This window comes from Pelophylax lessonae (assembly GCF_965119305.1).
Source record: "Pelophylax lessonae genome assembly, chromosome: 6".
Taxonomy (NCBI): domain Eukaryota; kingdom Metazoa; phylum Chordata; class Amphibia; order Anura; family Ranidae; genus Pelophylax; species Pelophylax lessonae.
In genome coordinates, this window is record NC_138773.1 from 34,120,756 (window position 1) to 34,138,617 (window position 17,862).

General features: G+C 45.4%; 1 protein-coding gene across 1 annotated transcript in view; it reads right to left on the reverse strand.

Moving 5' to 3' along the window:
• Positions 1-9,027: 9,027 nt before the first annotated feature.
• TBX6 (T-box transcription factor 6) overlaps positions 9,028-17,862 on the reverse strand; it is a gene marked incomplete at both ends in the record, with an annotated part of 32,015 nt that continues 23,180 nt past the window's right edge. Inside the window, 4 exons of the mRNA XM_082261601.1 lie at positions 9,028-9,361; positions 11,406-11,697; positions 15,161-15,228; positions 16,869-16,939. Of these exons, the coding sequence (XP_082117727.1) occupies positions 9,028-9,361; positions 11,406-11,697; positions 15,161-15,228; positions 16,869-16,939 (765 nt within the window). The remainder of the gene's footprint in view (positions 9,362-11,405; positions 11,698-15,160; positions 15,229-16,868; positions 16,940-17,862) is intronic.

Sequence of the window (17,862 nt, forward strand, 5' to 3'; positions counted from 1 at the left end):
CATGGAAGGTGGAGTGTTGGACAACTGTGAGGAGAAGGAGAAGGAGAAGGGGGAGGAGAAGAAGAGGCTGGACGGTGAGAGCATGGAGTGTGGCTTTGTGGGTTCTGACAGTTTTGCTCCCACTGGGCTTGGTCAGGCCTGTCTTTAACATTGATTGGACCCTGGACAAGCAATTTATTGGGTCCCCCCCCCCCCCCCCAGCTCCCACCATGCCACCATGCAATTTTGCTCTCCGTCTGCTCTGAGAGATACAATAAGTAGCAGCTAAACTCAAAATCAGTTTACTGCAGCAGATAAGGCAGTGATTGCTCACTGATTGGTTGCTAGTGGTCACTGCACATCATTACTGCAAAATGATTGGCTGCTAGAGATTACTGCATATTATTACCACTCACTGATTGGTTGGTAGAGGTTACTGCATATCATTACTGCTGATTGGTTGCTAGAGGTTACTGTAGTACAGCATTACTGTTCACTGGTTGCTAGCGGTTACTGCACATCATTACTGTAAACTGGCTGCTAGAGATTACTGCATATTATTACCACTCACTGATTGGTTGCACTGTATAATCTGTGAATCAGGCTGTGATGTAGCATTGTGCTCTGTATAGGGTTTAGGGGACGGTAGTGAGCCACCTAAAGCATATTTAAAGCCAATAATATAGCTTATTGAAGCTTACTAGTCCTTAGATATGGTGGCTGCATTGGTTTTCTTAATTTTTTTTTCATCTGATAATACTGAAAATAACACTTCCTGGTCCTTCTTATCTACTCTAATTTATCCATTGTATCTAGGGGGGGGGGGGGGGGGGGCAACCATGGTTGTAACACATACTGCACTTGAAACATGTCTGCTGTTCATCTCCATGAAATATTGGATTGATGGGACTAGCAGTTTTTTTTTTTTTTTTTTAAGGAAGGAAGTGACAAGGACTCTGCATTTCTATCAGGATCAACAGATATATGCAGCACTTGCTGAAAATGTCCTTAGCTTGAAAATGTAAAACAAATCCAGCCACCACATCTAAGCATACATAACATTTTTATTATTAGGTTTAGATATTATTAGGTTTAGCACTGATTACTGTAGTAATATCACTAGTCCCCAAAAAGTGTCAAAAATGTCAGGGGTCCGATCTGTCTGCTGCAATGTCGCAGCCCTGCAAAAAAAATGCTGATCGCCGCCATTACGAATATAAACAAAAAAATTAATAAAAAGTCCAAAAATCTATCCCGTAGTTTGTAAACGCTATAACTTTTGCGCAAACCAATTAAAATACCCTTTTTGGGATTTTTTTTACCAAAATTATGTAGCAGAATGCAAATTGGCCTAAACTGATAAAAAAAATTCAATTTTTAACACTTTTTTATTGAGAATGTTTCATAGCAGAATGTAAAAAATATTTTTTTTTTCAAAATTGTCGCTCTTTTTTTTTTTTTTGTTTATAGTGCAAAATCTAAAAACCGCAGAGGAACCGCAGAGGTGATCAAATACCACCAAAAGAAATCTCTATTTCTGGGGGAAAAAAAGGATATCAATTGTATTTGGGTACAGCGTCCTTAACCACTTGCCGACCGCCGCACGACTATTTACGTCTGCGGTCAGCCCCTCACAGGCAAAGTGACGTAGTACTACGTCGCTAGCTTGTGAGCCTCTAGGGGGCGAGTGCGCGCCGCCGGAGGCGCGCTCCTGCCCCCGCTCGTTCCCTAACAAGTCTGTGCGTGTGACCGGCGGACCCGATGTCCACCGGTCACTAGCGATCTCCCCGTGGAGAGGGAGAAAGGCAGGCGGCTGATGTAAACAAAGCCGCCTGTCATTCTCCCTGATGTAACTGCAGAGATCATACGATCCTGCTATGTAGGATCGTATGTCTCTGTGGTTACATCACTAGCCACACCCCTTTACAGTAAGAAGCACGCCCCCTAGGGACACACTTAACCCCTTGATCACTAATAAAGTTAACATCTTCCCTGCCAGTGTCATTTTACAGTCATACAGTAACAGAGCATATGTTTAGCACTGATTACAGTAGTAATGTCACTGGTACCCCCAAAAGTGTCAAAAATGTCAGTCAAGGGTCCGATCTGTCCGCCGCAATGTCGCAGTCCCGCAAAAAAATCGCAGATCGCCGCCATTACTCGTTAAAAAAAAAAACAATAAAAATGACAAAAATCTTTCCCTTAGTTAGTAAACGCAATAACTTTTGTGCAAACCAATCAAAATACGCTTATTGCGATTTTTTTTTTTACCAAACATATGTAGCAGAAAACAAATTGGCCGAAAATGTTAAAAAATTTAGATTTTTACATTTTTTGGGGGGAATTTCAAAAAATATTGTTATTTTTTCAAAATTTACGCTCCTTTTTTGTTTATAGCGCAAAAATTAAAAATCGCACAGGTGATCAAATACCACCAAAAGAAAGCTCTGTTTGTGGGAAAAAAGGACGTCAATTTCATTTGGGTACAGCATCGCACGACCGCGAAATTGTCCGTTAAAGTCACGCAGTGCCGAATCGCAAAATAGGGCCTGGTCAGGAAGGGGGTAAAATCTTCCGGGGCTTAAGTGGTTAAAGTAACGCAGTGCCGAATCGCAAAAAATGGCCTGGTCATTAAGGGGGAAAATCTTCTAGTCCAGAAGTGGTTATAAGATTGAAACTTTTTGAAAGCTGAAACTTTTGATCCAAGATCCTCTTTTAACTGTCCAGTAAAGCTCAGGATGAGAGAGCAGGGCGGACATTTGCCTCTTCCTGTGTCCTGCAGGCTGGCCGGGGCAGATGCTTGGCTGCTGTGAAGGGGGGGTGGGGAGGTGTGAAAATAGGCAATCTGATGCAAGATGGAGCAGACAAATGGTGTCTGAGATTTGGGAAGGGGGGTGCAGGTGCAAACAGGATTGTGCATGAACAGCAAGATCTTATTTTATTCATCCGGAGGGTGGGCTCCAGCTATTCTCCAGCTGCCATGGAACTATAAGCACACGCATGCCCTGCCATATTCCAGTTGACTCAGTAGTAAAGAGAAGCTGTCAGGTATTTTTTTTTCAGTTAGTGCCATATTGAGTCCCAACATTTACCTAAAACATGTTTTCAGGAGACTTTCACATTTTTCTTTTGGCATTTTTTTAATATTCCATTTGTGGATGATAAGTGGATAGCATTTTTGCCTTGAAGCACTGGGGTCCTCAGTTTACCAGTAATGGCGAACCTTGGCACCCCAGAGGTTTTGGAACTATATTTCCCATGATGCTCATGCACTCTGCAGTGTAGGTGAGCATCATGGGAAATGTAGTTCCAAAACATCGGGGGTGCCAAGGTTCACCATCACTGGGTTAGACCCACCTTTCTCAACCTTTGTAACACAAGAGAAGCCTTGAAATGTCTTTTAAGTCTCAAGTTGAGATATTGGAAAAGATTTATAGATTAAGGAGTGTGGGGTACTTTGTGATTTGGACACCCATGACTGCTGTATAGGAGAAAATACTGTAGTAGTAAAACCAGGAAAGAAAGGAAGACAGTGAAAATTTGGTGTTCAGTGGAAAAATGGCCACTTATATTGATGGTCAATGGAAAAGCGGCATCTTACACTGTTGGGCATCTAAGTGCCCCAATACTTTAATGTTCAGTGAAATGCTCCATTATCTTGGTAGTCTTTGGTGAAAGGGCCCTCCTTATGCTAGTGATCATTGGGAAGAGTAACATAACACTGGTGATTAAAAGGAAGAAGAACCTTTACATGGGTGGTCAGTGGGAAGAGTAGTCCTTATATTGGGGGTCAGTGAGAAGAACGTCCCTTATATTGGGGGTCGGGGGGGAAGAACGTCCCTTATATTGGGGGTCAGTGGGAAGAACATCCCTTATATTGGGGGTCAGTGGGAAGAACATCCCTTACATTGGGGGTCAGTGGGAAGAACGTCCCTTACATTGGTGGTCAGCGGGAAAAATATCCCTTACATTGGGGGTCAACGGGAAAAATATCCCTTACATTGGGGGTCAACGGGAAAAATGTTCCTTGCATTGGTGGTCAGTGGGAAGAATGTTCCTTACATTGGTGGTCAGTGAGAAGAATGGCCCTTACATTGGTGGTCAGTGGGAAGAATGCCCCTTATATTGGGGGTCAGTGGGAAGAATGCTCCTTACATTGGGGGTTAGCGGGAAAAATGCCCCTTACCTTGGTGATCAGTTGGAAGAATGCCCCTTACATTGGGGGTCAGTGGGAAGAATTCCCATTACATTGGGGATCAGTGGGAAGAATGTTCCTTAAATTGGGGGTCAGTGGGAAAAAAAATCCCTTACATTGGTGATCAGTGGGAAGTTTGGACCTTACATTGGTGATCAGTGGGAAGAATGCTCCTTACAGTGGTGATCAGTGGGAAGAATGTTCCTTACATTGGAGGTCAGTGTGGAAGAATGTTCCTTACATTGGTGGTCAGTGGAAAGAATGGTCATCACATTGGGAGTCCCTGGGAAGAGTGGTCCATGGATTGGTGATCAGTTGAAAGAATTGTCCTTACATTGGTGGTCAGTAGGAAGAATGTCCCTTACATTGGTGGTCAGTGGGAAGAATGGTCCTTACATTGGTGGTCAGTGGGAAGAATTGTCCTTACATTGGGGGTCATAGGGAAGAATGCCTCTTACATTGGTGGTCAGTAGGAAGAATGTCCCTTACATTGGTGGTCAGCGGGAAGAATGGTCCTTACATTGGTGGTCAGTGGGAAGAATGCTCCTAACATTGGTGGTCAGTGGGAAGAATGGTCCTTACATTGGTGGTCAGTAGGAAGAATGGTCCTTACATTGGTGGTCAGTAGGAAGAATGCCCTTTTTCCTTTTGTACCTCAGAAAAAAATGATCATACTTTTATTGCAACATATAAAAAAATGTACATCAGAGGAAGCTAAACAGTACACAAAGGCTGATAAATAATTGTTCAAGGTACTGCCAATAGAGAGAAAGAATAGCACATAGAAGCAAGTTTTTGGGAATAGTTGGGATCAGGGGGTGACGGAAACCATACACTCAAAAGGATTACAATAAAAATGAAGGGTACACATTGATAACAACAGAAAAAACACAAACTTTAGCACCAGAAAACGTTTGAATTAGTCTTTTTTTTTTTTTCTCTCTCTCTTTAATTTAAAAGGGGTTTCCACCTACTGATCACTTTATAAACTCCTCATGCTCCTCTGACAACTTCATGAGAAATCAGAAGGGTTGTATTTAATATCTGGCGGAGAAGATAATTTGTAGATCTTTATACTTAAGAAAGCTGAATGATGCTTTGTGGTTGGTCATTTGATTGGTAGAGGTGGACCTGACTCTGCAGTCTTCTGCTGATGGGAGAAGTACCGTCATCTATATAATGCTTTGACACCTAACTTGGCTGCATGGTGGTCTAGTTCCTTATGTGCTGAACTTCTAATTGGAACTACTCTGCCATTTTAACAAGTTGACTCTGTGTTACCTTCCAGGACAGCACATGAGATAGAGGTCCCCCTCTACCAAGAACCCCATCACCAAAGACAAAAGTCCTACTACAGAACTAATAAATTGCATGAGGTCCCCCACATCTGTAAAGGTCATGGTCAACCACTTTGATGCTGTCTCGGAAAAGTGGACTTGGGAAAACAGGAATTAGATGTATCGTCAATACTGTTCGGGACAAAGGAAAAGGAATTGGCAGCACTCCAGATTGAGTCAAAATCCAGATTTATTGACTGGACATCCAAATATGACAATCGTGACAAGGTAGACGCGTTTCACACACTGTGTGCTTAATCACGTAATGATTAAGCACACAGTCAGTGTGTGAAACGCGTCTACCTTGTCACGATTGTCATATTTGGATGTCCAGTCAATAAATCTGGATTTTGACTCAACCTGCAGTGCTGCCAATTCCTTTTCCTTTATCAAGTTTTCACGGAGGCGAGCCGGGGCATGCACCGGTGTGAGCCATAAGGCAATTACACCACCTTGAGCAGTGAGTTCTTGTCTCTTCAACTGTTCGGGACAGCAGGGTTTCTGTCTTTATTGTAAATTCTATATATTATCTGTTTACTTTTTTTGTTTTTAATTACGTCCTTTAGTTCTTGTTTACTGCTGACCAGTTCTACGGTCGTTTCTAACAGTGTTTTTTGTCGATGTGTTTCCTGTATCTCATGGAGGATCCTCTCTTCTACGGTCCTGGAAACAGTTACCGATAAATCTAATTCTGGTTTATAGTACAGCTTCTCTCTAAGCAAATTTGCATTGGCATTTGGGGAGATTTACTAAAACTGGTGCACTCATAATCTGGTGCAGCTGTACATGGTAGCCAAAAGCAATGGCAGCTGGTGCTCCATGGGCTGGGGGGCGTCAGACGGACCACACCACAACCCCCCCCCCCCGGACCACACCAGCTCGCACACCATACCCGTTCAACCCCCCCCCCCCCCAAAACCACACCAGCTCGCACACCATACCCACCCAACCCCCCCCAGTCCACACCAGCTCGCACACCATAACCCACCCAACCCCCCCCAGACCACACCAGCTCGCACACCATACCCACCTAACCCCCCCCCAGTCCACACCAGATCGCACACCATACCCACCCAATCCCCCCCCCAGTCCACACCAGATCGCACACCATACCCACCCAATCCCCCCCAGTCCACATCAGCTCGCGCGCCATACCCACCCAACCCCCCCCCCCCAGACCACACCAGCTCACACACCATACCCACCCAACCCCCCCCCCCCCAGTCCACACCAGCTCGCACACTATCCCCACTCAACCCCCTCCCCCAGACCACACCAGCTCGCACACCATACCCACCCCCCCCAGACCACACCAGCTCGCACACCATACCCACCCAACCCCCCCCCCCAGTCCACACCAGCTCACACACCATACCCACCCAAATCTCCCTCCAGTCCACACCAGCTCGCACACCATACCCACCCAACCCCCCCCCCCCAGACCACACCAGCTCGCACACCATACCCACCCAACCCCCCCCCCCACCGGACCACACCAGCTCGCACACCATACCCACCCAACCCCCCCAGTCCACACCAGCTCGCACACCATACCGCCCCCCCTTCCCCCATCGCCTGCTCACTCACCCTGGACTGACGTGGAGGGCAGGCAGCAGCGGCGGCTTTCCCTGCCTCTCCTCACTCCTCCTCCTCCTCCTTGCCCAATAGCATGGCCTCTCCTTTCGGCCAATCGGGGAGGCGGGTCTCAGGACCCACTTCCTAATTGGATGGGAGGGGAATCAGGGTGATAATAGCGAATATTCATTGCTCTGCGCCCCAAGCCCACCTTTTTTTGAAACCTATTAGAGTCCTTGGCTCTAATCACGTGTTTCAAAAAAAAAAAAAACCCCTTTGGAATCCATGTGTCCAACGCCCGGCGTGTAGATTAGGGGGCTGGACGCATGGATAGGAGGGGCAGCGCTCCTGCACCTCCAATGCACCAGCCGCCACTGGCCAAAAGTTAAAGTAGAGTTCCAGCCTAAACCTAACTAGTCTTAAAATGCACCCCCCCCCTCCTGTCTTCTGTGTCAGCCAGCGGTGGCAGATGGAGAGGGGAGAGAATGCTCCGACAACAGCTGGGAATTCCAGGAATGGTGATGCCTACCTCCCAACTGTCCCTGATTTGGAACAAAGTCCCTCTTTTATCCTCATTTGTCCCTCAGTTTGGTCTGATCTATATAGTTGTATATAAAATGCACTTTTTATCTTTCAAAAAGTTTTTCCCAGTGCTAAACTTTCATCTAATTTCTAAACTGCTGAATTTAAATTTCAAACGCCAACATAAAGGAATAGTAGTGGTAAAAAAGAGCACTTGTGGGTTTAAATATTCTTTTTTTTTTTGTATAATTGTCCTTTAAGTGGGTGTGTCCTATGCTTACATACTTTTGGTGTCCCTTGTTTTCATATGAAAAAAGTTGTATGATAGCTTGTTCATTTAGGCTTTGACAATAAAACCTGGAAGCTGATTGGTTTCTATGCCGAGCTGCACCAGATTTTGCACCATGCCGTTTTAGTAAATAACCCCTGTTGTGTCCCAACTTGTGCAAACGAGTGCCTTTTTTACACTTCATATATATAAACTTCAAGATGCTTCACTTACTTCCACATCTCAAGTGAACATCGTATCAGTGTTCATTAAAGTGGTTGTAAACCTCAGACATGAAATATGAACAAAGTATATCCCTCTATAGTGTGTACTTGTCTCCATCCAGAGCACTAAGTGTCATTTCTGTCTGCTGCCTCCTTCCTCTGCTATCAGCATGAAGCTCTTCTGACAAGTTTTCCTGACACCAAGAAATATATGGTGACAGGGGAGGGACCTCTAGCAGATTGACAGCCTCAGCTCTGTTCCTGTGTTCTGTGTGGAGGGAGGTGTGCCCCTTCCATCCAATCAGCTCTCAGAGATCTCCTCAGTGAGCTCGGCAGAGTGTAACTTCAGCTCTTCGCCCCCTGCTGTTTCTGAACTCTAAGACGAGATTTATAAATTCAGCCCTTTGCATGGATGTATAGCAGAGAAGACTGCAGACAAACAGGTACAACTTATGCAGGAGGGTTTGTTTCATCTCTGTGTATCGCCTGAAGCCATTTACTTCACTGGGTATATGGAAGGATTTTACAACCACTTTAGCAAAGTGACATCTGACATCTTAGCCTTGAAGTACTCATTAAAAAGAGAAAAAAAGCGAACCTTCTCTTAGAGGTTCCTACAGCTTTTGGATATGTCCGTGTCTGTCTTAAATGGGGACAAACTATAAGCAACTGACTTAATAATTGGTAAAGCAGCTTCTATTAGTCAATGTAGGCATAAAGGGAGCAAGTGACCACAATAGCATTATGGGGAAATAAGGTGTATGTCTAGGGCTGGTCTATAGGCACAGGCCTATATTTTCAAGACTTTATGCCCTTTTGTACCTGACAATTTAAAATCCAAGTAGTATCTTCTATAGTTTTGTTCCTGTTTTGGCCTTACAAGTCCTTCTGAAAATGCTGGAGGCTCTCGCTCTCTTGAAGGACATCTTACATCCAGCCTCCCCCTGTGTATAGGCGTTGAAGCTGGGCTCCTGAGAACTGCAGTCCTGGCTTGGGCCCAGAATTTGGTAAGAAGAAGCGCACATCAGAGTTTTTGGAGTAACCTCTGCTAGACTCTTCATCTGCTCCAGGAGGAGTCCCAGAGCAAGTTGGGGGGCCGTAATTTCCTGTGCAGCTCATTTCCTGCCCATAAAGCCTAAAATCTGTTTGTCCATCATAGAGCGCAGCAGTGTCCTGGGAGGCCTGAAACGACGGGGGGAACCTCTGTAGGGAGGGAGGACGAGGGACCACTTGACCCTGAGAGACAGCAGGTTCTGATTGGCTGGCGAGAGAAGAAATGATGCAGTTAGAGTCTAGTGTTAATGTCTATGCTATACAATGACTTCAATTCAAAAAGCATGAGCAGCTGTGGGCTCTTCAATTGGTGATTGGGTGGAGTCATGCAGAATATTCTACAATTATTACAGCTATTTTATAGCATAGATAGAGTCTAGAAAGGCTATTGTGGATTTTAAATCTCATCAGTGCAAGGCTTAGACATGAGTTCTTAAGAGCTGTGGCGGCCCATCCATTGGGGGCACAGGGGCGCCGCCCCCCCATCTATGCATCCAGCCCCCTAATCTACATGCAGGGCACCAGACGCATGGATTCCAATGGGACACTTTTGTTTTTGAAGCACGTGATTAGAGCCAGAGGCTCTAATAGGCTTCAAAAAAGGGTGGGCTCGGGGCGCAGAGCACTGCGCCCTTAGCCCACCCAGTTGTGTGGCAATAGCGAATGAATATTCGCTATTGCCACACTGATTTTCCTCCTGGCCAATCAGGGACCGGGTCCTGAGTCCCATTTCCCGATTGGCCGAAAGGAGAAGCCATGCTATTGGCCAAGGAGGAGGGAGGAGACTACTGAGGGGGAAGCCGCTGCCTGCTCAGGGTGAGTGAGCCGGCGACCGGAGGGGGTTGGGGGGGTTAGGTGTGAGTACTGGAGCTGGTGTGGTCGGGGGGTGGAGGGCTATGGTGTGGTCCAACTGCCGCCCCCCCCCCCCCCCCCGGTTTATAGAGCACCAGCCGCCACTGGTCATAACCATGGGATTTTACTGGAAGACTTTTTATTTTGATAATCTGGCTTGCTGTACTACCTTGTTGCTTTAGTTCTACTATGTAAAATCTATGATTTCTATATTTTGCACTGATGAGGCTTAACAAGAACAAGCCCAACAAGGCTTTATATAGCCTGAATAATGGCTCTCTAACTTAGACTTCTTAAGTGGCAACGGCTATTACATACCATCTACAAACTGCCCACTGGGACACATCCCTTTCCTGAAATGTGATAGATCCTTTTTTGGGATTTATGATATGTTAGCACTCAAGAACACCTAGATACAAGTAAGTAATAAATACAAAAAACTGTGGCACTGCACCTTTAAATTCATATAATATACTACTTTTTTTGCCTTCCTCTGGATCAACTGCGGGTATAGGATTGTGTATATGGGATTGTATGGTTGGAAAAACTGTTTTTTTTTTGTTTTTTTGTTGGTTGGACCAGATGGACTTGTGTCTTTTTTCAACCTTACTAACTATGTAACTATATATATATATATATATATATATATATGTTATATGAACATGTCCATTCACCCAAAAGTGCAAAAAAATCATAGTACATAAATTCACCAAAAATGAAATATAATCCAGTGACACTTAAAAATGTCCAATCCCTTTGTGATTTCCACCACCCCTTCAAAAATGAGCCTCATATCAAAAAGAAAGACCCCAAAAAATGAGAGGTCAGATAGCGCTTTTTAGATGCCTTGAGGACATTCACTACACTCCTCCACAAAGATCAGGAACTACAGGGCACACCAGCAAGGATCAATAGGAATCCGCTATAACCAGCACCTCCAAGCATCAGGATTCCGGTAAAAAAACAAGTGACACAGGCTTCATAGTGTAAAATTGTCTACTTGAGAACGTCTGCTATGACGAAACGCATTTGAGAAGAGAAACTGTGCTTGTGTCATCACGCCACTAGACCGAGTGGCGGCTGGCGTGTTTGCTGTTTCTTGTATATGTTGCTAAATGTAAGTACCTTTCTGTCTTATTAATAAACAATATAGTGACTTTAAACTATGAATGTAACCCGCTGTTTTTATGTCTTTAGAATGTGGTAATCTCCAGTGGACTTTTCCTTGTCTGTGTATCTGCTGCCACTATTATAAAGGACCCCCACTCTTTATGTTACATTTTAACATCAAGAAGCATAATACATTAAAAGTGGACAAGAGCAGAGCTGCGCCCCAACAGATTGAAGGTAGTTAGACTTTTTTTTCGGTACTTTATAGGTAAAATACTACTACTACTTACCATGTGTACATGTTGCCAACTCCCGCTGATGGCATCTTTGGGTAGGCCTGTCTCTCTGGAGGCAGATAGGACTCTGTAGTTTGGGAGTTTATGTCCAAGCTGGCTCCTTGATCCTGATTGGCTGTCATGGGCAGTGTTGAGGGCTCAGTGGCTTCGGCAGAGGGTGGTGTTGGGTTGGGGGGTGTGATGGGGTGGAAGGAGCAGTCAGGACTGGGGAGCGGGAGAGCCAGGCCACTACTGATGTCCAGGGTGGAGTCGCAAGGTCCTGAGTAGAGGGGTCTCTTACATTCAGCTAGAGCGCAGAGTCGGAGCGAAGAAAGCAACAAAGAAAATGGGACATACAGTTAGTAAACAAATAGACCATACAGTACAGCATTCCGATTTTCTACTAAAAGAAATACATCTACTTTTGGAGTTTAGGAGGTTTTTTTTGGGTAATCTGTGCCTTGTATGTCCAGTCAAGACTTCCTGTCCAATAGTTTCTCTGCTGACGATCTTCTGAGTATGACTATTTTATCCATTTTACATGGTGCTTTACTTGGAGATCTGCAGGCAGCAAAGTGAACTAGTAAAGCACATGTGTCAAACACAAGACCCGTGGGCTGAATCCGGCCAACCAGGCCACTTCATGTGTTTCCTGCAGCTGCGGAACCCCCTCGTCTCCATTCCACCTTGTCTCAGCAGTCGACAGCAGAGAGGATGATAAAACTCCTCCACCAGATCCTCCGGTTCTCCGTGCAGCCTCAGTACCCCTTCGTCTTCACCTTCCCTAGTCTCAGCACCGATCAGACTCCGTGGCGGTTGGTGCTCCATGGGCCCGGGGGGCAGCAGACCGACCGCACCATCCCCCCCCTCGGACAACACCAGGCTGCACACCATCCCCCCCCCCCCGGACCATAGCGATAGAGGAGAGGACAAGGCAGACAGACAGGACCCCCCCGCTCGCTCACCCTGCCTGGATGCAGCGGCTTCGGCTTCTTACCCCGTCTTCTGGGTCTCCTCCATGCCCATTGGCATGGCTTCTCCTTTTGGCCAATCTGGAAACGGGAATCAAAACCCACTTCCTGATTGGCCAATAGTGTGACAATAGTGAATTTTCATTCGCTATTGTCACACAACTGGGTGGGCGCAGTGCGCCCCGAGCCCACCTTTTTTTTAGCCTGTGAGAGCCTCTGGCTCTAATCACAGGGTTAAGAAAAAAAAAAAGCCCATTGAACTCCATGCGTCCGGTGCCCCGCATGTAGATTAGGGGGCTGGACGCATGGATAGGGGGGGGGCAGCGCCCCTGGGCCCCATATTACCAGCCGCCACTGATCAGACTCCAACAGCCCTCCTCTGGTCCTCCTCTAGACCCTGCACTTGCTGCTTCCCAGCTCTGCGCCCAGCTGCTTCCCAGAAGCAGAACAAGATAAGGGGGGTGCACTGTGGTTTAAGGGATGGTGGGGGGCTCTTGACATCTGATGTACAGTGCCTTGAAAAAATATTCATACCCCTTGAAATTTACCACATTTTGTCATGTTACAACAAAAAACGTAAATGTATTTTATTGGGATTTTATGTGATAGACCGACACAAAGTGGCACATAATAAGTGGAAGGAAAATGATAAATGGTTTTCACATTTTTTAAACTATTTTTTTAAATATGTGAAAAGTGTGGTGTGCATTTGTGCATTTGTATTCACCCCCCTGAGTCAATACTTTGTAGAACTGCCTTTCACTGCAATTACAGCTGCAAGTCTTTTTGGGAATGTCTCTACCAGCTTTGCGCATCTAGAGAGGGACCTTTTTGCCCATTTTTCTTTGCAAAATAGCTCAAGCTTTCAAGTTTTCAACATTTTTTACAAATAAATATGTGAAAAGTGTGGCGTGCATTTGTATTCACCCCCCTTTACTCTGATACCCCTAACTAAAATCTAGTGAACCAATTGCCTTCAGAAGTCACCTAATTAGTAAATAGAGTCCGCATGTGTTTAAATTAATCTCAGACTTCTCAGTATAAATGCAGCTGTTCTGTGAAGCCTTTAGAGGTTTGTTAGAGAACCTTAGTGAACAAACAGCATCATGAAGGCCAAGGAACACACCAGACAGGTCAGGGATAAAGTTGTGGAGAAGTCTAAAGCAGGGTTAGGTTATAAAAAAAAAATATTGCAAGCTTTGATAATCTCACGGAATGCTGTTCAATACATCATCATTTATATGGAAAGAGTATGACACAACTGCAACCCTACCAAGACATGGCCGTCCACCTAAACTGACCGGCCGGGCAAGGAGAGCATTCATCAGAGAAAGCCAAGAGGCCCATGGGAACTCTGGAGGAGCTGCAGAGATCCACAGCTTAGGTGGGAGAATCTGTCCACAGGACAACTATTAGTCGTGCTCTCCACAAATCTGCCCTTTATGGAAGAGTGGTAAAAAGAAAGCCATTGGTGAAAGAAAGCCATAAGAAGTCCTGTTTGCAGTTTGTGAGAAGTCATGTGGGGGGACACAGAAAACCTGTGGAAGAAGGTGCTCTGGTCAGATCAGACCAAAACGCTATGTGCGGCGGAAAAATAAAACCGCACATCACCCTGAACACACCATCCCCACCGTGAAACATGGTGGTGGCAGCATCATGTTATGGGGATGCTTTTCTTCAGCAGGGACAGGGAAGCTGGTCAGAGTTGATGGGAAGATGGATGGAACCAAATACAGGGCAATCTTAGAAGAAAACCTGTTAGAGTCTGCAAAAGACTTGAATGGGGTGGAGGTTCACCTTCCAGCAGGACAATGACCCGAAACATCCAGCCAGAGCTATAAGGGAATGGTTTAGATCATGGGTGTCCAACCTTTTGGCTTCTCTGGGCCACATTGAGTGTAGAGAAATTTTCTTGGGCCGCATATAAAATATATAATATAGTTAAGATATATAAGTAATAAAATGCTGCTGCGCCCCTTCCCGCGCTGCCGTGCCCCCCCCCCCAGCACTATTTTAACACAACTAGTGGATGATCCCCTCCAAGGCAGCCTCCAGTTAGTTGGAAATCTCTGTGGCCATGCCCCCGACCCGACTTCCTTCCTCAACAGCAAAAAAAAAATTGTCAGGGGCACGCATTGCCTGTGGTTCCGGGCCGCAGGTTGGACATGCCTGGTTTAGATCAAAGCATATTCATCTGTTAGAATGGCCCAAAGTCCAGACCTAAATCCAATTGAGAATCTGTGGCAAGACTTGAAAATTGCGGTTCACATCAACTCTGACAGAGCTTGAGATATTTTGCAAAGAAGAATGGGCAAAAATGTCCCTCTCTAGATGTGCAAAGCTTATAGAGACATCCCCAAAAAGACTTGCAGCTGTAATTGCAGGGAAAGGCGGTTCTACAAAGTATTGACTCCGGGGGGTGAATATAAATGCAGCCACACTTTTCAGATATTTAAAAAATAGTAAAAAAATGTGAAAACAATTTATAATTTTCCTTCCACTTCACAATGATGTGCCACTTTGTGTCGGTCTATCACATAAAATCCCAATAAAATACATTTACGTTTTTTGTTGTAACATGACAAAATGTGGAAAATTTCAAGGTATGAATACTTTTTCAAGGCACTGTAAGGGGGAGTGGGGTGTTCAACCATCCCTTTGAAGGCAACCATAATGCTGATGCGGCCCACAATGAAATTAAGATTGACACCCCTTGTAGTAAAGGGTTCTTTGGACCTCTTTAACAGTTCCCTTCCACATCCATACCTGGAAATGGAGTGCAGTATATGAAATGCCTACCTGGCTGGAAGGGCTCTTGGTCTTGTTCTGTGTTCGTTGGTTTCCTCTTGGCTCTGTTTGAGCGATCTCTGTAGTAAAACAATGAGTTTTATTACTTTTGTATCAACTTGCAGTAAAAAATGGATAACCTCGTCTACATTTGGCTTATAATGGGATTTAAAAACCAAAAACGATTGCATTCATGTTTAGATTGCACTGGCATGCTGAACCCACTCTAGTAATGCCAACAGTGTTTTTGTGTATCTTTTACCTCTTTTGCAATGCAACCAAACAACACAGAAGGGGAGAGTGTAGCACAAAAGCATGCATATTGCTTTGCTAAACCTTCAGAGGGTTAAACAGTCCTTAACCACTTCAATACCGGGCACTTTCACCCCCTTCCTGCCCAGGCCAATTTTCAGCTTTTAGCGCTGTCACATTTTGAATGATAATTGCGCAGTCATGCAACGCTGTACCCAAACTAAATTTTTATAATTTTTTTCCTTACAAATATAGCTTTCTTTTGGGGGTATTTGATCACCTCTGGGTTTATTCTTTTTTGCTAAACAAATGAAAAAAGACCGAAAATTTTGAAAAAAAAAAAAAGTTTTTCTTTGTTTATGTTAAAAATTTTGTAAATAAGTAAGTTTTCTCCTGCACTGACGAGCACTGATGAGGCTGCTCTGAGGGGCACTGATAGTCACTGATGAGGTGGCACTGATGATAAGGCACTAATATGTAACACTGATGGGCACTGATAGGCGGCACTGATAGTCACTGATGAGGTGGCACTGATGATAAGGCATTAATATGTAACACTGATGGGCACTGATAGGTGGCACTGATATGCAACATTGATGGGCATTGATAGGCGGCACTGATGGGCACTCATAGGCAGCACTAATGGGCACTGTTGCTGGCACTGATAGGTGGCACTGATGGGCACTTATAGGTGGCACTGATGGGCACTCATAGGCGGCACTGATGGGTTGCACTGATGGGCACTGATAGATGGCACTAATAGGCAGCACTGATGAGGCACTGACATGCATTACTAATAGGCACTGATTGGAATCCCTGATAGGCACTGATTGGCATCCATGGTGGCCACGGTTGGCATCCCTAGTGGCATGGGTTGGCATCCCTGGTGTGCTCTAGTGGGTATCCCTGGTGGGCATCCCTAATGGGTCTGCACAGATAATCAATGCACTGATTATAAACTGAGACCCCCCCCCCATCAGGAGAGCCCCCGATGGGCTCTCCTCTACTCGCACCTGGTCAGTGTGAATGGGGGGAAAGCCGATAAACGGCACTTCCTGGTTAAGATGTGACCAGCTGTGATTGGACACAGCTGATCACATGGTAAAGAGTCTACGTCATAGGCTATTTACCAGAATCGGAGATGCGGTGTGTCAGAGTGACACACCGCACCACCGATCGCCACTCTGTGTGCGCCCTCGTGGATGCGCGCAAGCGGCTTATCATGCTGGACGTCCTATGATGCCCAGTCAGGATAACAACCACTTTGCGGCCATCATTCTGCTATATGGCGGGCAGAAAGTATGTTTTTACGCTATGGAGCTAGGTGTTTGCCTAGAGTTCTCTTTTACTTTATTAGAGTAATAGTACTCTTTGGCATCCTGTGCATGATTGACTGTTCACATTGTTGCTGGAAAGAACGTTATAAGAAACTTGTGGTGTACTGTAGCAATTGTGGGGGCGTCCCTACCTCTTATTCTTCAGTCCGTCTTCCCGAAACCCTTTTGCAAAGGGGTTGGTCTGGATTTTCAGCTGTGTGATCTGCAAGCAAAAAAGTAGAAAATTATCTTTAAAAATGCTGAAAGAATTCCATCAAAATAGAGGATGCCCCCTCAATGACCCGGAGGAGGTACCCGCCTCTCTCCTTTTTTACCACACCAATCCCAACATCTAGAGTGCTGACTTACCATCAAGACCAACGAGCTCCCACCTGAGATAACCCCATCAACCTCTTCATAGTGAGACTAAAGCCCAACACCAACAAAAACTTTATCTTCAGTTTTAAATAGAGGAGGGAAGGGTTAACACTTCTGTTGGAATTTAAATTCGATCTCTGTCCCCTTGAGGACATTTTTCTGTCTGGCTGTAAAGCCTTGTTTTGTCCCTGTTGACCATTTTTCATAACACTTCCTGTTTTATCTGACATGCACTACCTAGGCAAGAAATGTGGAAAAGTCTTCCTGATGGGGACACAGGATGGGTGTAGACCAGTGGTCTCCAAACTGCAGCCCAGGGGGGGGGGGGTTCAGATGTGGCCCTTTGCTTGTTTTTTTTCTGGCCCTTGGGGAACTATTACTCCCACTGACACCATTGATGGGGAGCTATTCCTCCCACTGACAACAATGATGGGACACTATTCCTCCCACTGACACCAATGATGGGGCACTATTCCTCCCACTGATACCAATGATGGGGAGCAATACCTCCCACTGACAACAATGATGGGACACTATTCCTCCCACTGACACCAATGATGGGACACTATTCCTCCCACTGACACCAATGATGGGGCACTATTCCTACCGCTGATACCAATGACGGGGCACTATTCCTCCCACTGACACCAATTATGGGACACTATTCCTCCCATTGACACCAATTATGGGGCACTATTCCTCCCACTAATACCAATGATGGGGCAATATTCCTTCCACTGACACCAATGCCTGGACACTATTCCTCCC